The 24,298-nt window shown below is 48.7% G+C and overlaps 1 protein-coding gene and 1 long non-coding RNA gene across 6 annotated transcripts in view; one reads left to right on the forward strand and one right to left on the reverse strand.

Annotated features, from left to right (window-relative positions):
* Window positions 1–151: 151 nt before the first annotated feature.
* Window positions 152–7,549, reverse strand: LOC116229513 (putative P2Y purinoceptor 10). Its single transcript, XM_031594021.2, has 2 exons — window positions 7,419–7,549; window positions 152–2,787 (listed from the first exon to the last, which is right to left on the reverse strand). The coding sequence occupies exon 2, from the start codon at window positions 2,783–2,785 to the stop codon at window positions 1,763–1,765; it is 1,023 nt and encodes a 340-aa protein (XP_031449881.1). The 5' UTR covers window positions 2,786–2,787; window positions 7,419–7,549; the 3' UTR covers window positions 152–1,762.
* LOC116229514 (uncharacterized) overlaps window positions 4,006–24,298 on the forward strand; it is a 61,710-nt gene continuing 41,417 nt past the window's right edge. For 3 of the 5 annotated variants that reach the window (XR_016471173.1, XR_016471171.1, XR_016471175.1), the window contains exons 1-5: window positions 6,271–6,564; window positions 7,387–7,542; window positions 8,588–8,735; window positions 9,798–9,998; window positions 23,647–23,815. This is a non-coding gene — a long non-coding RNA (uncharacterized LOC116229514). The other 2 variants (XR_016471174.1, XR_016471172.1) reach the window with 2 other exon arrangements.

Below are 24,298 nucleotides of genomic sequence, written 5' to 3' on the forward strand. Positions count from 1 at the left end.
GGTCCATCCCACACCTTTCCGTAGACTGGAGAGGAATCTTAAAGAACAAGAGAAGTCAGCAGCCACCAATGCACTTCATAATGACCTCTGATCCTCTGAAGGAGGAGCTGATCCCATTCTGTTCTGCAGGTGCAAGGGACCACTAGGAAACTTAGCTTACGCTTGCAAAAATGAGTTTATTTCTGAAGCATCAGTTTTTGGAAAGAACAATGTAGGATGAGCTACACACTTGCCATAACAGTGCCTTCAACTTGTTCTCACCTGATAAACAGAGAATTGTAAACACAGCAAACAGCTCCCAGTTCTTATACAAAGCTACAGAAGCTGCAGTAACACAATGTGAACACTACTCCATTTGGATGAGCATCTTTTGGCATCCTCACTTATCTGCTTGTAAGATTAAGTTCATAATACTGTTTTTCATAATCATCCTCTCACCAAAAAGAGGAGAACTATGGCAGCTAATTGGGTTCAATCAACAGCTGGTCACTGCCTTTGAGAAGAGCTCCAGTGTAATGGTTTTCCAAACCTGGATGTTGAATTGCCCCCACTTTGTTGTAAAACAGTCAAGTAAAAAACTGTAATATGCAGAAAAAGGTTGGGTAAGTGAAAAAGCAGTTAAGAGGAATTGTGTGGTTAAAATATACCCAGCAAGTGTTTCTGGTATTTTATCTGCTTTGTGGCAACATGTGAGATGGTGCCATTGAATGCATTTGTTTTGGAAAGACACAGGTTTCAGAGGGAATAAATCAGTGCTTCTGTTCAGCAAGAGTCCTCAGTTATCATGGAGAAACCACTGTTACACACATGGGCAGAGTTTGGCCTAGGATTTGTCACATCTGAGGGAAACCAGCGAGGGAAGGGCACCTTTCTTCTCTAGTGGATGTGTCCCTGAACCCCTAAAGAAGGATCTCACAGTGTGGTCTCAGCACTAGGCTGAAGGAGCCGTGCACATAATGGGGATGAGGACATAATGGGGATGGGGACCTGCGTGGTGCCACTGGGGTCACCCAACCCAGCAGCACTGATGCTGGTCCCCCACTGTTGGCAGTGCTGTTCCTTGGGGTCTGAAGGGGGCATGGAGAGAGGAAAGGTCCTGCTGTGCAGAATGTGAGCAGCCTCACAGCACTGGCTGCAGGGTAAGGCACAGGATGCATCCACAGGTAAGGAGCATACATGGAGCAGGGTGAGAAGGAGGAGTTGATGAAAAGAGCAGAAAGAAATGAAGCAGTGGTAAGCGTGATGACCAGAGCAATGCTCTGAGAGCCGTGGCAGGCAGCAGCGAGCTGGGGCTCCGTGCTGGAGCAAGTTCACACATCTGTGTCCCTGAGCATGGACAGCAAAACTGCTGCTCGCTGTTCCTGGCCACTTCCATGGTCTTGCATGCACGGTGTGCAGAGAAAGCACTTCAGCGGACGCCAGTGTATGGATGAATAATCATCTTTGGCTTGAACAAAGAGCCTCTGGAGTTGGAGAAATGGAAAGAAGAGCTCCTAGGATGTTTCCACCATTTACCATGAAAGGCTCTGGGGATTTTCCATTCCCGCTGGGTCAGAAGCGGGCATCACAGCGGTAGGTGCAGTCATTGTCTGCTGTGTCACTCCTACACATTAATCATAAAGTTTTATCTTGTGTGTATCGAAAGATTTCCACTGCTACAAAACTCCCCTGAACAATCGAGGGGTCTTCTGTAACGGAGTTGGTAGAAGAACAATCTTGGATTTCAGATGAAATATCTTAATTCTCTTAAGCTGGCTTTATTTCACTCCTTAACTGACGACGCGCTCTCTTTGCTCATGAGCCGACTCCTGATGGCCATGCTGCTGTGCCTGGAGATCTGGTCCTGAAACTCTGAGGTCATAAAGAAATAGAGGATCGGATCCAAGCAGCAGTCCAGACTTGCAAGAGTTAAGCAGAAGGGCTGGGTGTGCAGCGTGATCCTGCGCAGGAGGCAATCTGTGATAACGTTCTCTTTCACCATCATGTAGAAGAAGAAATTGATGTGATAGGGTGCAAAACACACAAAGAACACGATGGCACAGGTGGATACCATCCTCGAAGCTTTCCGCCCCTCGCTGTTGTTTTGCAGCGGTATCCGGAAGCCCCGAAGGGAGACCTTTGTTTTCCAGGTACAGAACACGATGACGATGAGCGGCCCAATGAAGCCGAAGAGCTCCGCGGTGGCCGTCATCGCCACGGTGGCCACTTTGCTCTCGATCTGCCGCACCTCCAGGTCTGCAAAGCAGGTGTTGGAATTGTTCTGCAGGCGGAAGCCGCGCATGATGGGGAACGGGGAGCAGGCGGCGCCCACAAAGAGCCAGACGGCCGCGCTGATGGCGATGTCGTAGCGCCGCTTCCAGTCCTTGGCCTTGAAGGGCTGGTACAGGAAGAAGTACCGCTGGATGCTGATGCAGGTGAGGAAGCAGATGCTGGCGTACATGTTGAGGTACTTCAGGTAGAAGCACAGCATGCAGAGGAATTTCCCAAAAGGCCACGCGCGGTTGATGTAATAGTAAATCCGCAGCGGCAGCGACAGGACGTGCGCCAGGTCGGCCACGGCCAGGTTGATCATGAAGATGATGGCTTTGTTCTTCTTGCTGATGAAGCGGCACAGCACCCAGAGGGCAGCGCTGTTGGCCAGCAGGCCGGGGATGAAGATGATGGTGTAGGTGGCTGCGTACAGCGTGGATTTGTACATTACATTGGGATCGGAGCAGGTCCAGTTGCTGTGCATCATGATGGGACTGCTGGGAGCATTTGGCACAGGAGAGGGAGTGTGGGTCATTCCTGGGGAGAGCAAAAGCAGTGGTTGTAAAGGCAAAGGCACTGCAAGAGTTGTCTGTATTCACGTTTCCTATCTGACAACACTGACGTTTAGAACGCCCCCTGCACAGAACATGCTGCTACCTCCTTCAAATCTGTCCCTCCTGTTCTTACTGCAGAGGAGATAGGACTGCTACTGCAGCATCAGTCCCCTTGCTGTGCTTTCCACTCCTCATGGAGGAGCAGGAGGAGCTTCCCATCCTGGCAGCTCTGACCCATCTGTGACATGGTTTCCAGCTAGCAAGGAATACACAGGAGGAAGGGAACCGTGGAGTCCTGATCTGAACCACTGATTGAGCACCTGGGGAGAAGACCTGGTCAGCCCTGAGAGCACAGGTGAAAGCAATTCACCTGTGCAATCAGAAGGGTTGGAGCCTGGCTGCACCTCTCTTAGCCCTCATTTAAGGGCTGACTGCCACTGGGGAAGGGTCTCTGGTTGGAGATCCCTCCTGTCTGGAGTTTTCCCTGTGAGCCTAAACTTTTTGGAGATGGGTGAGTACTTTTTCTTTGTAACACCTTTCTATTGCACTGGTCTCCTTGTGGTTACATCTCCTGTAACACCATTCCATTGCCTTGATCTTTCTGATTGTTACAGTGTGCCATAGCCTGACTTCTACAAGCAAGCAACCATGTAGCCCAGTGACCGAAATCTGGATGCCAACAACTGAATTATACCTGTGGTTGAGTTACAGGAGTTTGGTTTTATGGGGTATTTCCCCATGGGGTTCTAATTCTTAGTATAGTGATTCCCTTCCGTGTCTAAAGCAACGGTTAACACTGAATGCTGGCTTCCTGTTTCATACGGCACTGCAGGCACTGCTCCCCTGCTTCTGACTCATTTCCTGACAGCAAAACTCGCATGGGGCATTTGCCAGAAAAAGTGTCTCTGTAGGTAGGTATTAGTAACTCATCCCCTGTTACTAAGGGTTCTTATCTTTGTGCTGTAAACAAAAAGAGATTAGAGCTCTCAAGTGACAAAGAGCACAACTAGTGTTGGTTTTCTTCACTTTGTTAATTGGGGCTGCAGCTGACCCCCAGCCCTGGGCCACTGAGTGTCTGCACCTACAGGCTTTGTTAACAGGAGCTGCTGACAATTCTGCTTCTCTTTAACTTCTGTTTCATTTTCTCATGGTTTGCAAAAGGCAGCGTTATCTCCTGCCATGTGCTTGTGTTTAGCAACTGAGCTACATCCTTCAGCTGCATCAAATTGCAAAGAAATGCTGTAGCTGGGGGGGCACTGCCCAACCCCTCCTTCACTGGGACAGCACAATAACACTGAGGTGTCCCAGGCCAGGTCCATCTGCAGCTCCAGCTGGACGCGTGCTGCTCCCTCACCACCCTCCAGGTGAGCTCCCTCTTTGCCAAGAAGCCATTAAGCATCACTGTCAGAGTTATTAGCTGCCTGCATGCCAAGGTCAGCCTGACTGCCCCGTGCTCTGACAAAACACAACACCAGATGGCCACTGACACCACAGAGGATTGGGTGCATTTGCAAAATGTGCCATTTTGAGAACATGCTTCTATTCAAATGCTGGCCAACAGACCTGTGATATTCAGAGGGTCTGAGGTCAGATGAGTCACAGCAGTCAGTTTGCATGTCGGGGTTCCAGGGTACAGTTAGACTTATTTACATTTCATGTGACAGCTCAGAACTAGGCTGCAACAGCAACTTTCAGAGTAATCAGGCTCAGGCTGCTGACTCAAAGTGGCCACCAAACAGAGATATTTAGGGTAAATGTACATGTCCGGGATGCATATCTGCTGTAACACGAGGATGATGCACATGCTTGGTCTCACATCTCAGCCTTCATGCTCTGATGGCAGCAAGCTGTGTCCAGACACCAGATGGGCACCAGTGGGCTGCAGCAGCCTGAGCCCATGGTGGAGCCCCCTACACAGAGAGATCCCCCCAGGCTTTGTCCTCATCTGCTAATTGTCCACAAGGTGTCAGAGTTAATCAAAACTTCTCTTCTTTGCTCAGTTGAGGGCAGTTTTCTAAGCCCATAGGACAGATGGAGGGGCAGAGGTGGTGGTATGGCCACATCCTCATGACTTTGTGTTGCTGTCTTCTAGGATGATCCCAAAAAGAAGAATGCTGGCATTAGGGGAAAAAATGCTCTGGGAGTTAGTATTCTTATCCCTGGTGTTTACTTGGAGACAGTGGAGGTTGGGAGCTTCAGCCCTCAGAGCCACAGGCTGCAGAACCCTCTTATGAAGGGGCAGGAGATGTCTCAGCTCCATTACCTGAGCAAATGTAAGGATGTGACTGGTGGGCAGGGGGTGCATGGGGCAGCACTGGGGCCATGGGGCAGGGGACAGCCTCTTCTCTGCCTCAACTGGCCTCAGGGCTGGGCATGTCCAAGAACATGGACTGAGTGGGGTGACCCTGTTGGGTGCAGCAGCATTAATGCCATCAATGTGCATATGGGTGATTGCTCGTTGGCACGTGGTGGGTGCTGAGAATGATGACTCTGCCACAAATGAATCCATCCCTTCCTCCAAATTGCACAGGAGGCAATTTAGCAGTGGCTATGAGTGATTAACCTGATCTCAAGGTTCTTGGGAAAGGAAAGGTATTGCTGCTCCCTAACTCAAATGCAGCCCTCTTTTCCTTGATGTGTCCTTAGGCTTTGCCAGGGGGCGCATCAAGTAAGAGTGGACTTCCTATGGCAGTTCCTGTGGGATCTGCTCTGCAGAGTCTGTGTTCCTGAGGCTGTTGCAGTAAGGAAAGAATGAAGCATGCGTACAGTCACTTGTAGTGGGACAATTTGGAAGCACAACATGGCATTTCCAGGAAAACACAGCTGCACTGCCCCCTTCCTCCTGTTTGCTCAGACTGGGGTCTCCATCCCTCTCACCTTCGTCCCCAAGGACAAACACAGACACACACAGATGCCCCTGGCTGCCTGCAATCGGGCTTCCTATCTGCAAAGCTGTTCAGACAGCATTTGCTATGCGAAGTATCAGCAAAGGCTGAAGTTTTTGAGCTGATTTTATCAGCGCTTGTCACCATGTGTCACGTCAAAAAGTGTTTTTTGTTGGTCCCTCGCACCACATTGAGGGAAGACAGCTCCTAATATGCAGTTTAAAAATAAAATAATAATAAAAAAAAATTGGTAGTAGACTTATGCAGTGTTATTTAAGTGCTGCTTCCCCTGGAGTCTGTATTTCTGAGGCTATTGCAACAGGGAAAGAATGAAGCATGCACATAATTACTCGTAGCAGGATAATTTGGAAACACAACATGGCACTTCCAGGAAAAAGAGGTTCATCTCAACGTAGCACGGTGCTCTGCTGGCTGCCTGCCTGCAGCAGGTTGATCTGATTACAGCACAAACTCTTCTGTCCTCATTTTAGGGCTGTGAGTATCTCACACTTTTGCAGTCACGCTTCAGTCTGAAACCTCTGCACTCAAGTGGAAAGTCCTACAGTTACAGGTACTTTTTTTTTTTTTTTTCCTGTTTTTCTTTTACAACAAAGAAAATTGGAGCGGATCTGGGCTGTTGAATGGGCTGTGAAGATTTCGGTTTGCGTTCTGCTCTCACTCCTACTCCCACAGCTGGCTTGGACTGCACAGCCCCATGCTGCAGTGCTATTCCCAGTGCTGGAGGTGTGGGCACATCATTGGTCCCACTGCCCACCCAGGGCTGAGCTGGGAGCTGGAACCCTGCCTGGAGCAGCTCTCTCCTTCTGCACCACCTGCTGCCCCGGTGCTGCTGTCCTCCCTGACACCGGTCTGCGGTAAGCCCAGTTTGACACTGATTCACACTCAGTACTTTGATTTGCTTTTCCATTTTGATTTGCTTTAAGAAATTTCAGGTTTAGGATCCACTCAATGTGGATCTCATCCATCACTGCCAAACTGCCCCTGGGCTGTGCTGTCGAGCTCCTCCTAAGGATGCTATCCCATTGCTCCTCTGACAAACTATGGCTTAAAAGCACCAGTGAATGAAGTTAGCTAAATTTTAGCCATTGGCTGCAGTTGAAACTTGAAATTGCAGCTCTGAGCCTCAGCACTCTTGAGGACAAAACCACATCCAAGCAGCCCACTTGCATGTCACGCTGTGTCCCCAACCTCCAGCAGTGATGTCCCGCCATTGTGATTCAGGCAAAGGGCAGCATGGGTGCCACATGGGCAGCATGAGATTATTATTCCTTAAGTGGCAATATAAATTGCTGTTAGGAGGAAAAAAAAAAAAAAGCAAAAAAAGGAAACCTAAATAGATCTGCTGCAGTTCCCCTTACTGCCGAGTGCCGTTTTAAAGTCAAAGATATTCTTGGAGAAATCAGGTAAAGGAAGGAATCCGGGCCCAGCAGTGATCCTGGGGAGCACCGGGAGCTGCCCACGCTGAACCTCTGCCTGCTCTGATGGCAGCAACCTCATGCAGTGCTGTTGTGCCTCCTGCATGCGCTCGTGCAGAGGATTGGAGCTCTCGGAGGGCTGCTGTGCCGAGAGCCAGAGCTTCCCAAACCCCCTCCCTGCATGACCTGAGCCCAGGGAAAAATCCAGGGAGGGCAACGCCTCCTCAGGAGACCCTAAAATCTCGTTAATGCTTGTTCTAGATCATAAAGAGAGAGAGTAAAAGCAGCCTTACCTCGTCAGGCAGTGACCCAGCCGGCTCAGCGCTGCAGGCAGGAGGAAGTGCGCCGGCTGCAGCACCGCACCAGCCTTGTTTACACCAGCGTGGCAACCTGCGTGACATCACAGCCTGCCCAAAGGTGATGCTTTGATGTGTGCCTGTGGTGTGTGGCTCTGCTTTGGGGGGACTCAACTGCTGGGTTCCCAGCCCTGCAGAGCTGAGTCCTGGGTGGGTGCATGCAATGTTGTCCCCAAATGGGGTTCATGTGCCCTCATGGGTTTTGGCTCCAGGGTGGCTTGGATCCTTGTGATGCTGCAGAATGTCCTGAGCTGAGCAGCACTGCCACCATGCCTCTCTTCCAAGCACAGCGCCGAGCTGACCATGGACATGACCCCAAGGTTCCTGCAATCAGCTCTGCCCTCGCCTCCCAACCAAGGGGCTCAGTCACAGCCCCTGGCTGCTCCATCTCATCCACTCCTGTCCCCAGCAGAGCCCAACTTCCCAATAGCTTTTTATAGATCTCGCTTGAGCCTTGCTTGACGTTTCTCTTGTTCTTAATAAGCAGACTGCTCAGACTAGACGTACTGAAGCTGCTGCCAGCAATGTTGAGTGGTTGCGCTACTTAAAGTTTTTCCAGCAGTGGGGTGAAATCTCACCTCACCTTTACTCTGGGTGTAAATGAGGCTCAGCCCTCTGGTTCTCCAATCCGTTGAGTTTTAAGAGTGTGCAGGGGAAGGTTGCTGTGCCCATGCCCTGATGGGGGACAAAGGGCATGAAAGGATGGAAAACTAATGGCTCTAATTCAGGCAATTATGGCCCACAATGAACACGCCTTAAAATGCCCTGCTGTGCTTTATGGGCTGCCCTGCTTCCACGAATTGTCAAAGGAGCTCGCTAGAAGTCAGGAGATTGTCAGATGTTTATTTTTAAAATCATTTACAGGGACTTGATGAAAAGCAATATTGAGCTGTTGGCCAATACTGCAGCGTTTATCAGTGCATCCTGTTTAGCTGGTTTGTAAGCTGTTGTAGCAGCTGGAATTCATCCAGTCGCAGTTGTCTGTTCCATGGGGGCACCACTCAGTGCTGCAGCTCAGCAAGGCAGAGCCTGACTGGGGAAAGGACCTCAGGAGCAGTGATGGACCTGAGCAACATTTGGGAAACAACCCTTGTCCTCTCTGACAGGTGGAACATCTGCACGAGCCTCCATCTGCAGCCCTTTCAGCCTCACTCAGCTCATAGGCCTGACCAATTGGAGCCAAACTGGGCAAAGGAGAGATGGAGTTGACCAGAGCACACGTTGGTACATGGAACACATTGCCCACCTCGAAAAGTGAGCTCTACCAAAAAGAAAAATTGTAGAAGTGCACTGCGTATGTGTGAACAGCTCTACTTGCACAACAGGCTTGGAACAGCTCAGCGATTTGCACACAAACGGTTCTGTGTTCAGTGCAGGTGGTTGTACACAAAGCACAGCAACAGCACGGCAGTTCTAACAGCACCAGCCATGGCACCTGCAGAACTGCTCTGCTGAAGTTCTTCACGCTGAAGCTGACCCAGCTGCAAAGTGGGGACAGCTTTCAGCTGTCCCAAACAAAAGGATGTTTGTTGTCTGGGCTTTTGTAAGAGCTGGCTGAAATAATACAGTCAAAACTCTCTTGGGTGATCGCTCCAATTCCGTGCTACCACTCCTAAGGGAGCTCAGTGCTAGGACAGGGCAGTGTGTGAACCTGGAGGATAGAGATCTTGCTTGCTGTGCTGCGTGTCAGCTTCCTATGCGTTATCATGCAGGCAGGGAGCGAGGAAGAGGGTTTTTTGCTGATAAAACCAAATATACTCTAGGGATTTTATAGACAGTTATGCTGGTTACAGAGGTGCTTTCCCCATAGATTTGCCCTAATTATATAGGTAACACCTGATTTTGCGTACCATGCTGGAAATTGCTCCTGTTACTGGTTTGGCTCACGAGAAACTTTTGCTACCAGGATGATCTGTAGGAAAGGAGAACTGTGCTCCTGCAAAACGCCACGAGCAATAATGTGGGAATTGGAACCCAGGGCAGAACACACACACTGCAGGGAGATCTGCAGCACTGCTCACCTTGCTGTCCTCTGCCTCAGCAGTGAGAAGGATCCCCTGGGCTCTGTGCAGCCACCAGCGCTGCCTGGGGTTGGGAAGCTGTGGGGGTTTAATTATTATTACTATAATAATAATATTATTCAGTGTTACGTAAATATTCAATGTTCATATTCAATATATTCAGTGTTATATAAAAATTATATATGAGGCTTTTAATCTTTCTATATTACATATGATACATGTAACACATGTTATATATCACGTTATTATCTTTATGCGTGCGTCACCCTTACATGTTATAATCATTTATTTATAGGAGCGCAAGCAGGAAGCGAAAAGCAGATGTGGACGTTGAAGGACATTATTTATTCTAAACCCCTTTTTATCAGATAACAGAAAGAGGAACGCTGACAAGCATTTCAAAATGCGCTGCTTCCAGCTCTCCCCTCTACCGTGATGGGAATCATTCCTGCCTTGGAGGATTACAATTAAAACAGCCATAGGGGAAAGGTAACAAGTAGGTGTCCTGGGAGAAATAATTTTGGAGTACCTGGTGGTATCTTTGTGTTTTGGAGCTGTGAACCCTTGGCAGCACACCCCAGGCTCTATGCACCCCAGCTGAGTCCCTGGACCCCCCAAACTGGGTGGCACTGGGATTTTCCCCTAAGAAAATGCTGCTGCCAATGCAGCCACAGGCAGTCATCCAATGGAGTGGTTGTATTCTCGTTTTTGCTGTTTGCTTCTAAAGTTCTCTTCTTTCAGCCGAAACTAGGAAGGAGGGGACGTGTCTTGCACTGCAGCACTCCACAGCCTCTGAGGAGCATTTTCCATGCCACTAAAAATAGCTTTATCCATTGCCTGGCCTGAAACTTCTTTGCTGTCCTTCCCAGTTCCAAATCCCCCAACACGGTACCTCTGGCTTTTTGGAGTGAATGAAAGAAAAGGAGGGAGGGACCAGGAGGGAATGCTTGCTTATTTGTCATAGCATGATGGTTTTAATTGCTTTGCTTGCTTTGTCCAAGAGGATTGCAAAAGTTCTGCTTCTAAGGGTGTCTTACAGCTGTAAGTAACCCATGCTCTATAGCAGCTCCAGCACTCCTGCATGTGTTTCCTTACCTGCCCACATCCTGAATGCATCCCAGTGTGCCTTTGGGAGCACTGTCCTTGTTTCCATTGCTCCCGGAGGGCCCAACTCAGTAAATGTCACACGAACGAGAGGGTTTGCAGAGCTCTGTGTGAGGATTCAGCTCTTCATGCACTGTTGTAAGCAATGGAGTCTCAGAATCACAAGGTTGGAAAAGACCTACAAGGTCATGCAGTCCAAGGAGATTTTTCCCACCTCCCAGTACCAGATCATCGTATCAAAGGAGCCAGGTCAGCCCTGCAGCAATCACCTGCCAGCTATGGCAACTCGTAGTGCTGGTGACTGACCACCTACTATTGGCAAGACAATTAGAAGAAGAGTGCTGATGAAAGCCACAATCCTGGCATGTAGCAGTACGCCCTCAGGATGTTGCCATTGAGAACCTACATGAATACAGTAGCTTGCTTTCAGAAAATGAGGCTTTCAACCTGTTCTGGATCACTGGGGCATCCCCCACAGCTCTGTTGCTGCTGCTCGAGGCAGCAGGTTTTGTAGCTTTGAAGAGCCTGGCTCTGCTGTGGAAAGTTCATGAAACCAGTGTGGGAAGATCCATGGTTCTAAACTCAGCTATTTGCATCTTTGCATTGCTTCCTCTCTGCAAAACAGGCCAGAAAAGTTCCCACCCGTTGTGTGATGCTGCCTACAGGCGCTGGAGCCACAGCATGCTTTTGGCATGCACAGAAAGGCAGAGGAGTAGACACTGAGAAGGCTGGAAGGAAAACAACGATGCTTCAGCAGCCACTGGTGTGCTGATGTCCTGAATGCTGTCTGTGATGCTGCAGGCTGTGAAGTGAAAGGCAAGCATTTTCATGTGAACTGGAACACAAAAACAGTGCATTAATTCCACGGGGGGGATTCCCGAGGCTGGAAAATACCCTCCCAGCAGCCATGAGCCCCTCCACTCCTGTCCTTCACTGTGCTTCCCCTTTCACTTCAGCGAGGCAGGCAGCAGCAAATGTTTTAGCAGAGATCTTGAATAAATTGAAAAACAGGAATCAGTTGACAAGACTGAGGTCAGGCTGCTAACGTCCACAAGTGAGGTTGGTACGCAAATCAAACCAGGGGACAGCAAAAGTCAGAGCAAGTCAGCTAAACTGACGTATTGAAGTACTGGAAGAGGCACGACACTAATGCTAATCCCATACAAGGTCCATTCCTACATCCTGCCCTAAACCAAAGCCACCTGCAGCTGAAAGAGAATTAAATTCTTTGTAACTTCACTGGTTGTCCTGCAGAGTCCTATGTAGCAAGGGGCTGAAGCCTAAGGAGCCATTGATGCTGCTGTTGACCTACAGGGCCAAGAGGAATCCAGGCTGGAAAGCACTACCTGAAGCCCAGACAGGAAAGGGTTGATGGGGATGCAGGTGGGGGTACAGCTACACGAAGAGGGAGCAGTAGGACTGCGATGGAAACACTCTGTGGGACTGCATTACAATTGGGTTATTTCCCAAGGGAGCTCTGCATTGCAGCCATTGTGCAGAGCTGCCACCATTCCTTCAAGTCGTGCGGTTCAAGGCTGGTCGGGGGATCTGTAAGACAAACAAAGTGCCTTATGGACACAAACACCCATCCCAGCACATGCCTAGCTATCAGGATGTAAACCTCTTCAAGAAAAAAAAAAAAGAAGTTTGATGACAACAGCAACTACCACAGAGCCATCGATAACGAAGTCATGTTCCAGCTCTGCCTGGGGGAGCTGCTGGTTGGTAGAGGCTCCTAGCACTCCTCTTTTGCTTATAAAGGACCTAGGTAAGCTGTCATTCTTGCAGCGTGTAACAAGCTGCCAAACTGCTGAACTGCTTGGACTCCACCAAAGCTGAGCGCTGCTGGTTACCGGTGCCAAGGCTGCTCCTTCCTGTGGGCATGGAGGGCTCCGTCTGAAGTCCTGCAGAACAGCAAGCTCCAGGCAAACAGGCAGAGGAGATCTGGGGAGGGGATTGGAAAGGAGCTGTGGTGTCCCACAAAGAGGTGGATTTGGGCTTCTCGCATCGATGGGAGGGCAGGAGCCAAGGGAATGCATGTCAGTGCTGGGGCTGCTTCCCAGCCTGGCCAGTGCTGTCCTTTGCTCACATCTCACGGGGGCTGTTAGCTCCATCTGTGTGCTGGAAGCAGTGAGTAAGCCTGTACGGTTATGGGCAGTTTCGTTTGGATAGAGGAGTCAAGATTTCCTTGGCAATGGCAGTGCATTGGCCCTGATGATTTGTTTCAGTCACAACTTCTCCTTTTGATGGTTTCTCCAGTATGTCTGTATTTAGGTCGTCTCCTTCTCCCCACCCGCCCTATTTTCTTGCTTAGTTTTGTCTTTCACTCACCAGATATGGTTTTTCTGTGACAACTGAAAAGGAAAAACAACACAATATCTTAATTATATCTACAGCTTTCTGCAGTTGTGCCATGTTTAAAGCAAACAAAGAGCACCCTTCAAATTCTGGGATGACACGACTCAGCTACATCTGTTTTTCTTTCTTTTTATCACTGTTTTCTACCTTTTAAGTTTCTCTCTCTCTCTTTTTTTTTTTTTTTTTTTTTAAATTTTCTACCCTTAAAATGGATTATATTAAACCACCAGTTCCCTATACTGTACTGCTGAAGCTGGGTTATTGGCTGCCCTAAAGGATTGAAGTCCAAGTCTCTGCTTTTATGCATAAATGATTACATCTAGGACTAATGAGCAGGGAGAAGGAAACGTTTGCTTCCTTTGAGTCACTGTAAGTTTATTTTCCCCTCTGCATTACAGTGCCATGTGCAGAGGGAAAGTGCACAGTGTCTGACCCACTGCCTCGAGTCCTGCCTGCTCACTGGGGCTGAGGGCAGAGCTCCAGCTGTCTGCACACAGTGCAAATGCTGCACACAGTTCCTAGGGCTGGCATGCTGCTTAATTCTAGCACAGAAATCAGCTCTGCTCGAGGTGCATCTGAGCTGTGTGTGCAAACACTAAGGGCATTAATGACAAACACCTCTTGCAGATGACTTCCCATGCACACTGCATGTTTAGCTAACACTAAGAAGCCAGATCACACCATTCTGCACCCCCTGAAGAACCAAGCATCTCTCACGCTTCTGCCTGCCGTATAAAATTCAGGTTTTGTTGCTTTCAAATGAAGACCTTTAAGAATATTTGGGAGATTTGGCAGAAAACCTTTGAGATTATAGAATCATAGAATCATAGAATGGCCTGGGTTGAAAAGGACCACAGTGATCATCTAGTTTCAACCTCCCTGCCACAGGCAGGGTCACCAACCATCAGACCAGGCTCCCCAGAGCCACATTCAGCCTGGAGATTGGGATAATGCCTTGTCATCCAAACCTCTTGGGTGGGCTCCATGTATAGGACATCCCAAAGGTTAGTTAAAGAGAGAAAGCATTCAGAAAGCCAGGCTGAGAGTATGCTTTGTTCCTCCTCCACCCTGAACTCGGTGGGAGATGCTTTTTGGTCACAGGGCATGGCATAGAGCCCCATACTTCCAAGCAGCACAGCAGCCCTCCTGCCCCCTGGGCAGCAGTGCAGAGCAAACGGCAGCATGCTGTGGGCTCTGGCTGTGAAACAGCAGAGTGCTTTGCATGCAGCTGTTGCAATTTCTCCTTTCAGGCCAGACGATCAGGCTGTGTCTGGCTGTGGGTTTTGGTTTGCTTGTCTGCTTGCCTTGCTGAGCTGTATTGAAGCCCTTTGGGGTGTGTTTTTCTGTTTGCATTTTGTAAGCAAAATGCAGACGTTTCCCAGACCTGCAGGCAGTTCTCAGGTTCCTCTTCCACACCGACGTCACCCCCATCCCTACTTCTCATCATCTTTGCACATAGATAAAAACAAGTTTCGCCACTGTAGATGATAAAACTGATTGCCTCGGGGAGCTGCCGCTCACGTACTCACAGAGCAGCCGTCCTTTTTTGAGAACGATGAGGCAGTTCTTTGTTTTTAAATAAAACAACCCTGGTTTGTGGTCAAGGCATGCACGGTGATGTGAGAACTTTGCTCAGCAGAACAAAGGTGTCGGGGTGCAAAGATATCAGAGGGATTCGTGTTTCTCCCCTTCTGACTGGAAGGAGGACTAACAACTGGGAGAAGAGCCGTACAGCCTGTATCAGGGATTTCAAGTTAGCTCTATTAGTGTGTATTTATTAGATTGCCATGGAGCAGAAGGCATCGTGCTTCATCAGAGCAGTGTCCTGCCTTCTGTCAGCAGCCTCAGCAGATGCTTCAGAGGAAGGAAAGAGATGCCCTCCCTGGAGCGCGTGGCTGTAATGCAATACGTGTCAGAGCAGCAGCCAAATTCCAGAGAGAGAATGAGAGGGGTATGGCCAGGGCTGGGGAGGGCTTCACCACTCTGACAGCAGCTGTGGGTGACCTACGCGTGGTCAGACAGCTCTGGCAGGTAGGAAGTGCTGTGTGCTGAAAGGGATGAGCAAATCCTGAGCAGGGAACAGAGCAACTTGCAGGAGGATGGAGGGATGGTGAGTTTGAGTAGTCTGGCACTGAGATGGGGTTGGGCACAGCCACCGGATGATGAAATCTGCTTTGAGCTGCAGAGCAGGGAGAGAGAGTCGGGACTGACTTCACAGGCCAAACCTGCAAGCAGGAAATGTTTGCTATTTGCTGGCAATGTGGTTTCTTGTTAAAACTGGCAAAAGTAATTAAACTTATTCTCCTGAGGAGTGAATGGGTGATGGCAGAAAATATATTATTTTTTCTTCCTGAAACATAAATTAAAGCCAGAGGAGCTCTGCAGCTGAGAGAAGTCATTGTTTTTCTGTCCTCTATGCCAAAAGATGGAGGCAGGGCATTTAAATTCCACTGCCGTGCTGTTTAAATGGGAGCCCTTTCCCATAAAGATCTGAACTCATCTCCTCCCGTAGCCAACAGCCTCTACTGTTACAGCTATATTTTGAAAATTACATGTTTAAGTCTGGGCTGCCCTTCATCTCATAGCTACTTTTGCAGGCACAGCTATATATAACTTTCTTCTGAAACTGGCCCAAGGCGTACGTGGCTGTTTTCCGCCCATGTGTGCTGGGGTTACAGCCAGCATATCAGCCAGCAGATGTGCCTTGCACAGCAGGCACTTCTATGCTTGGTGCTGGGAGAGTGAAGCACACTCCATTCATTGCATCTCATGGGATTCTTCTCTGGCCCCAGGGATGAAGGCTCCTCGGGAGAGCAAAGCAAGATGCTCAGAGGAAAAGCCGAGCCCACAGTGCGACCTTTCCCTTCTTTGTTTGACTCAGTGTATCTTGAACTCTTGGCAGCACAACTGGAAGAGCTGCGAAAGGAAGGGTGGAGAGGGCACCCTTCCTTTTTGCAGTGAATAACTGACTGAGGGCAGTCTCCCTTGAGGCATGGGTGGGAGCCCACCTTGAATGCCAGCTCCGATGGCGTTGCAGACAATGAGCACCACCACAGCTCATGCCAGGCTCATGGCTTCCATTTGTTTAGCCTAAGCATCTCTGCAGCTGTTTTCTGAGTGGAGCCTGATCCTGTCAGGACGTGTGCTGGGCTCATGGGGCCACCTAAGTTCCCCATTAAGTGTGAAGCTCTTTCCAGCTGGACTGAGGCAGGAATTGCCCCGAGCAGGGCCAGCTCAGGGCCTGTGGCACAACTCCATGGACCCAGGTGGGAACACAAAGTGCCTGCAGCTCTTTGGTACATCCGTGGCAACGTTGGCTGCAATTTTGGTGCCTTTGTTCAATCAAAACCACTTCTAAGAAGCCCAGGTCCTTATTTCAAGCTCATTTTGGCTGCTTGGCCATGAGGTTGCTGATGGAAAGCTGATCACTGGTGAAGGCAATTGAGAGATTTCCTCGTGCAGGTCACCAAACTGAGCTTTAAGAATAATACACATTTCTCTCAGCCTGTTTCTCATTAAAAGAGTAAATTTGGCAAAAGATTGCTAACACTAGAACACCAACCAAGCAGCTGCATGAACACAGGTTTACCTGGTCCGGATTCACTGAGCTTTCACATTTGTTCTCAACATTTTTGCTTTGGATTAACGTGCTTAGGAGGCCTCTGTCCTCTTGTATAAACTTGTCCTGCACTCCCCACTGCCTTTATTAGACTGAGGTGTGACTGAGGTGTGACTGCCCCAACTGGGAACCCCACCAGCTCTGGATGATCCCATGGAGCACAGCATGGTGCAGCTGCTGCAGCACACCTTGCTCTCAGAGCTCAGCTCCAGCACAACCAGCAGTGTGGCTGTAATGGTGCAGCTCTGTGCTGTGCTGCCTCCATATATTTATCGCAGTGCTGCGGGCAGCTTTACAGCCCACACTGCTTCATGCAGCTGTGACTGCTACTAGCTCCCCAGACAGCAGGTTTGGGACCCTCCTGAGGTGTGAGATGAAGTACAGACTCGTTTGTGTGTTTATGTTAACATCCCCGATGAATTGTTTGAACACCCACTGACCTTTAACGGCTCAGCATCAGGCAGGACAGTGCTATTAGCACTGTTTTGCACAAAGGGTGCAAGAAACACAAAGAACCGAGACAAAAGGCTTCTGATCTCTCGTGTTCTTGGTCTCCTTACCCACGCGGCCTTTCCCATCCGTGTTTATGCAGCTCTGCCTCTGCAGCTGCCTGCCTGATGAGAGAAGCCCACGTGCAGAGGCTCACTGCTCTGCAGCTTTGCTGATGGATGCAGCTGTGCCAAACCAGCGTATCGCCACACAGCCCTGCTAAAAGGTCTTCACAGATTTTAGGGCCTTTCACTCTTCATAAAACCAGAATGAGTCCAGCATACCATGGCAGCCTCAAATCACTTCCAAAACAGCAGCTGGTTCTCTATCTATTTAATCTCTATAGAAAGTCAGCTGGCACGCCATTGGGATGCACACACTGCATTGCAGGACAGGGAGACCTCATCACTCCTGTGCTTGCTATCCCAAACCTAACAGTCACTAGGGCTGGCTCCTGTGCTGTGCCATCCTTCCTTTGCTCCGGCTAGGGCTTTTTTAATAAGCAGTCTTGGAAAGAGTCTGAGAAGTGCTACAGATGAGGTGGATCAAAGCCTCGTGCCAAGCACTGCTAGAGGATTGGGGGAGCTGCTCAGGTGCCAGCCCTGGCACAGCTCGAGGTGGCCAGGAAGAAGCAGGGACCTCCTCACACCAGCCCAACAGCTTTGCCAGAAGCTGCTCAGGGCTTGGCTCTCACTGCTGCCAAAGCTGTGGTTGATGGCTCCTGCAGTGGAAATCCACGTTCCTCTCAGCCTCCCCCTGCTTTTGCAGGGCCTCCTCACTACATCAGCCATCAGTGGGCATAGTGTACAACAGCATGCAGCAGGGCTGCACTGTGGGAGGTGAAGATTGTCATCAAAAATTGTGACCAGGCGTGTCCTGTCTCTGTGCTCAGATAAAGGCAGGGAGACTTGCTGAGGGTCAGCCTCACATTTACAAGGCCACATTCTTTCCCTGTGGTCAACAGTTGTGGTGGTGGTGAGGAGAATGAAGAGGCATCTGCTGTGCTAACAGAATGTCGGTTTACTGGAAAGGGAAGCAGGGTTTTCAGGGACCTGCCAAAGGGAAGCTTGATGTAACAGTCACTCAATTTCTTGTATAGAAGTCTGAGAGGCTTCAGGACTCCACAGGCAGAGCCTCACAGCAGTGACACTTAGCAGCAGCTGCACCCAATTACAAAATCACTTTGCTAATTATTATGCTATCCCTTAATAACCCTGAGCAATCTCACCTGGGCTCCCCACAATTGCTCATGGCTCTATTTAATTAAGCTCAGGCCAAGGCTCTCAGCTCTTTCTTGCCTTTGGTACAGCCATGCTCATCTCCAGCATCACCTCTGGTCACGTCACTAGGATAGACATCAGCTATGCAGTGCAGGTACCTTGTCCTGGGGAGAGTCCTTGGAGGGTTTGTAGGGGTCCTGTTGGGGCCCAAAGGAGCACTCTGTGCTTGATTAAGAATCAAGGCCATCATACTTTAGAAAAATGCAGAGTTGATTGTTTCCGTTGCTTCAGGCATGCAGCAGAGCTTTGGGCTCCTTTGGTTACCAAGGAGAAATGGGTATGGATGTGGTATGATTGTTTTAGTTGCCTGTTCTCGAAGATAAACTTTGCCATTTTGTTTGTTTTTCTCTGGGGGCTAAAGGGAAACCCTAAATGACTAACTAGCATCTAAGATTATGTAAGTTGTGTCACGTGCTCTGTTTAGAGCTAATGAAAGGTCAAGATCAGCATTGCCTACAGAGTTCAGGCAGCAGAAGTACAAGAGACTGTGGGATCTTGGTTTGGGATTTAAGGTCCTAATTTCCGCCTAAGTGAGCTGTTAAACACCTTTTGAGCCTAGCCAGGTGTACCTGGGCTGAGGGTCAGAGCAGGAACTGAGCACTGTACTCCTTCAATGCTGTGCCCTTAGAACAGCTGTGCAACTGCTGTTCTTCCTTACATCTGTGATATTGCTGCTGATGGGCTTCTTTCCCTGACAACATCTGACCACTACTTGCTCTATGGCAAACGTGGCTGTGGAGCTCATTTCAGCTTCATGCACTTGCATTTAGGGGTTAATTATAATTATGACTTCTTATCTTCTGGGGCCCGCTTGCTATTTTAAGATTATTTTTCAGCTTCAAGCCCAGGCTAAATGAACTTTCCCTTGCTGCACACGTGTGTTCAGAACAGGAAGGAACTTGACTTTGTCAAAACTTATTTCCCTTTTAACCTGATTATGTGACTATTTGTAACAATGAGCTTCAGTTCCATTTCAGATATTAAAGCATCTTCTGTAGGCAATTATTTGCCTCAGGCTATGATGTCTACTACTGAAATTCAGTGAAATGAAAGCATTTGTACGTACAGCATTCAACATGGATTATTGAAGGCTGTTCCTGTCTTGAACTGCTGGAGCAGACGACATGGAGCAGGAAATAAGATGTGTGTGGGACTACACTAAAACTGCCAGTTTCCCCCATGCTTCTTGCTCTGTGCAGTTGCTAAAGATAATGCCAAGCTCTCCCAGCTGCAGGCCCAGTGTGGTGATGCTATTCAGAAAATGGTGGCCAAGCAGGCAGGGGGTGGTGGGGATGGAGGAAATGGTGGCAGCGGTGCTCCCAGCAGCAAGGGAGGGGCCACTGCTTGCTCTGTGTGCACCCAAGTGCTGCTCCGAGACCATTTGCCCTCAGCTGCTGCTCACAGAGCTCTGTTGGGGCGGAAGGTCCCCCGCGGCCATCTTAGCAGCACCATTGTGGTGGGGGGAAGCAGCGGGTGTCTGCAGATGGGGCTGCTGTGGTGAGGGCTCACCCCCACCAGCAGCCCCTGTGCCTCAGCGGCGGTTTCTGAAGGAAGCAGTCTGTTAACTGAACCCACGGACACTTCTTGTTTTTGTCAGCCCACGCAGTACAACAGCCCTGTATGCTGATGCTGCCCTCCGTGTAGCTCTCCTGGCAACAAAGATGTGCTCCTTTCCACCTTCCTCCTTTTGCTCTTTGCTGCCTTCCCCGTATCTTCCCTTTCCCAGTCTTCAAGCCCTCCATCTCTTCTCATTTCTTTCCTTCTAACCAGTCCTCCTGTCGTCTTGCCCCCTTTGGTGCCTAAACCTCCCCTTGCACAGGCAGAACACCTTTATCTTTACATCGCCCACTTGTTTCCAGTCCTCTTTCTGCAATGCTGGCTCTCATTTTGTTCATTTTCTGTTTCATTTTCTTTACCTCTCTTCTACATTTTCCTTTTGCCTCTGAAAGCTTTCATTGTTCTCTAGAGAAGCCTTTATCCCTCACAACAACCTTGTTTCAGGCCTACACTTTCCACCTGAGACCACCTTTTCCATCCATCTCTTCTTTCATTCTTTCTCCCTCCTATCCTCCTTCTGCTCTTGATATAGAATTAAAAATGCTTTTTTCCAGGTGCCAATCGTGTCCTGAACAACGAGTGCTGTCTGCCCTTAATTGCTCAGGACTGTGCTTAATTAGAAAAGGGAAAAGCCTGTGCTGTGACAGTGATGCTAGCAGGTCCAAGCAAACCGCTGGTACTTTCAATATGGAATGACGTAATGACTTTCTAAGAGGTGTGAAAGCTGGAGGGGCAGAAAGAACTTTGTTCTTGCAAACCTCAAAGAATAAATCATTTGCTTTGGGTTTACATTTAGCAGATGGTTCTTCTCTCAGTTTTAACCACTTCTGTGTGCGCTTGGGAGCTGAGTTCCACATCAGCTGTCATGTGAATCCAGGGGTCTTTCAGATTGCCCCTTCTCTTAATGTCCCTGATCAACTCTCTTCAATTATGAAGACATGAGTAGTTCAGCCTTCTGAAGTAATAATCACTCTGTCTATCTTGTTGTAATAAGCTCTGAAAAACTCTCCTAGAATGGCCAAGTTTCCTTTTGGGACAATGATGCTATGGTTCAGGGGGTTAATAAGGAAAGTCATCAGCAAGTGCTTTCTGTACCTTTTTCAAGAGCCTCACTCTAATTCCCAGCATCTATAGGTGTGTAGTTCAGTCTCTGCCACCTGCAGTGGAAATGCTAATTTAGGGGCTGAAGCAGTGATGGAGCACCTGGTGGGAAGGTAGGACCAACCCAGGGGAGCTCAGGTGCATGCAATGTACTGAGAGATGGAAGGGATGGAGGCAGGATCCACCCCTTCCCAGCCCTCATTTAAGGGTTGGCAGTGGAGGTGAGGGCATCTCTTGCTGGAGATCCCTGCCTGAGGCCTTTCAAAGGTAAGCAGCTCTTTTCTTTCTTTTCTGTATTTGTGGCTGCTGCATTTGGGCTTGTTCTCATTTGCTTTAGCCGAAGGCTTTACCACCCTGCAATTATCATCCCATTATAGCATTACACCACCATAATAACTAAGGCTATTATTGTCAAAGAATGACTCTGAACTGCAGGGAGAGTGCTGGAAGGCAGGTGCAGCTGGAGCATTGCTCCTGGGTCTGCTTGAGGATCTGGAAAACAGTGGCTTCCCAGCTGTGGGGCTGCTCAAGTCAGAGCTTTCTCTCATTTTCCTTCCTGCACACACGATGGCAGTATGTGCCTTATGCAACACTGGCAGTATTCAATTTTAAAAACAGAGTGAACACTTCTAATCCTTCTTCTGTGTGGTGGCTTGCAAGAAATGAAAACTATTTCTTCCCCCATGCTTAAAATCTCATCTTCCTTTCCTCTATAAAAATGCAATTCATTCCTAGCTCAAGGTGATGCAATGGGAAAAGCCATTTTGGGGCTTTGGAGCAGCAAACATTTTGTCAAAGGGATGTGTTGAGGGAGGGACAAAAGCAGCTCAGAGGGAGAACACCTTCAGGAGCAGCTGTAGAGAAATAAATCCTGGCTGTGGGCGTCATTAGGATTTGAAGTGCCTCGCATTGGCCTGGAGAAGATTTCAGATGAGCGCAGTTTTCTTTCTGAAGGTCCCTTAATGGTTGTTTTTCCTTATTTCCTTTACTCACAGGGTCACATGGGTACCAGCAGTATTTTTCCTCTAAAAGCACCCTCGGCTTTCTGTCAGGAGATGAATTTGTGGAAGGAAACCCTCAGTCCCGCATATTTTTTTTTTTTTTTTGCTTCTGATTGCATCTTCCTTCCGTGTCCCATGGCTGCCCTCTGCTGCTGCTCTCAGCAGGACCAGGATTCCGATGTCAATTAGCAGTTTTGGGTCCAGCCCTCACAGCTGGGCTTCTGGTTTTGTTGTCAATCTGTTGCCATGAGCTTGACCATTACCTTGGGCAGTTTCTCTGTATGATACAAGGGCAGAATGCAGCCCTGCTTCTCTAGGCAGCAGAGAAGAACTGGCTATGTGGATGCAATCATTTGTCACTGGGGAATGCTCTCCTTGTAAATGGGTCCCAATAAACCCAGGAGCATCTTTTACCACGCTCAATGGTCAGGCTTTTACAATGATTACCTTACAAAATAAAGGTTCTGAGAGATGTTTGCAGGAACAAAAGAATAGGAAATTGTTCATGTTTTGCTCTTCATTTGGGAGAGGCAGCTGAAGACCCAGAAATGTTGTGAACAGGTCTTAGCAAAGTGCTTTCAGCCTCATAGTGGTTAACTGGAGAAGCCCTATTCCAAAGGGCAGTAAGTGCAGAACTAGAAGTAATTCCCAGATGTTTCCTGCAGGGTGTATTGCTGTATTGCCCTTGCAATGGGATGAGCAGGAAAGGAGATGGGGAGTGTGCATGTTCTGGGAATTCACGTAGAGTTGATGCTCCCACCCTATAAAATGGAAAGTTTCATGTCTCCTTGATGGGAGAGAATAATTGGAATTAGTGTTGTAATGAGCTTGCAGTAGAATAACAACCTGGTGAATTCCTGCTGGGAGGTGCTTCTTTAGGAATTACTGTGCATGTGCAAGTAGTGATGGAGTGGCAATGGTCTGCTCTCTTGGGCCACGTTACATCATTGCATGTGGGGTCTCACAAGGAAAAACTGGACTCAGAAGTGTCTGCCCTGTAGGAGAGCTTCAGCATGTGATGGCTGAGGGATGCAAACAAGTGACTCACTATGGTTTAACCTTTCTTCTGAGTTCATGCCTTTAAGTTCCAGATTTTTCCTTCCTGTCTGTTCTACACCACTTCCCTCTTCTGCCCCATTATCTTTTCTCTCCAGCTAGTGCTCTCCTTGCCTTGTGCTTTGACAGGTTTATTTCTGCTCTACCACTCCTCCTTTGCCTGAGCTCACCTGGCACTTTCACATCTTTCTCCTGTTCTCCCCTTCTGTTATTTCTTCTAACCTCTATTTCTTTGGGGACATAGGAAGACTTCAAGCTCTCTTTCTCCCTTTTAATTTGATGGGAGCGTTCAAGACATCTGTCCAGCCTGTGTTAGCAGTCAGGCTTAGTTCTGATTCCTTAATGCAGGGTAATGCATTTAACTGGGTAAAATCAAATTAGGTGGCTAAGAGGTAACTTGAGGAGATGCGTTTTGGGAGCATGATTTGTCAGGCAGAATCTGGTTTGATTTCCAGGACTAAATTAATCTCCAAAGATGGAATAGGACTGTAAGCAGGGCCCAGGAGCAGCTGACATCTCTGTGCCTGCAAAGCAACACGTACCCAGATGCTGGCTGCTAACGATCCTGTTCTTTTCCAGGGTCCTCCAACAGACAGTGGGCAGAGAAGTGTTGTGATGACTCTCCTCCCTGGCCTCATCTCATCAGTCCTGTAATGTGTGCAAGGAGTCGTGCTGGTCTGCAGACCTCGTATGGCATCATTCAGTGACCACATCCCATAGCACTGAGCATCGTGCCTGTGGAGTGGAGGTAAGGAGACAGCTGCTGGCTGTGGAGATGCCACTTTCAGACATATGCTTCTAATGTTCACAAAGGCTGGAAGGAAAAGATGTCCTATTGTCTTTTGAGCTGGAATAGTCTGCATTATTGTTTGTCACATTGTCTAATGAGCTATTGTATTGATGCCTCAGAGAACTGGGAGAGGGATGCTGGAGGACACTTACCCTAACCTCAGCTCTCACTTGAAATGAGCACCAGAGCTTCAAAGGCCACAGACAAGCAGTGACACTGTCTAAATTCTTTATATTTTGGAGTAATAGCACTGTTGTTGCCTTAGGGATCTGGCACTGGAATCAAATTTGTTGTTTTGCTGACATCTCACGTTTGCAATGGGATGACTGGGCATCCGAAGTAAAAAACCCAGCACACCTGGGCACTCACAGCAAATGTCTGGCTGCCTCCTTCCTGCTGCTAGATGGAGGTGTTGGCCATCAGAAGGGGGAATAAAATGGT

Source organism: Phasianus colchicus, chromosome 14 (assembly GCF_987193195.1).
Source record: "Phasianus colchicus chromosome 14, bPhaCol1.hap1.1, whole genome shotgun sequence".
Lineage (NCBI taxonomy): Eukaryota > Metazoa > Chordata > Aves > Galliformes > Phasianidae > Phasianus > Phasianus colchicus.

Excerpts from the sequence above, each read along its gene's own strand:
- LOC116229513 (XM_031594021.2), bottom strand. The coding sequence starts at position 2,785 with ATGACCCACACTCCCTCTCCTGTGCCAAATGCTCCCAGCAGTCCCATC.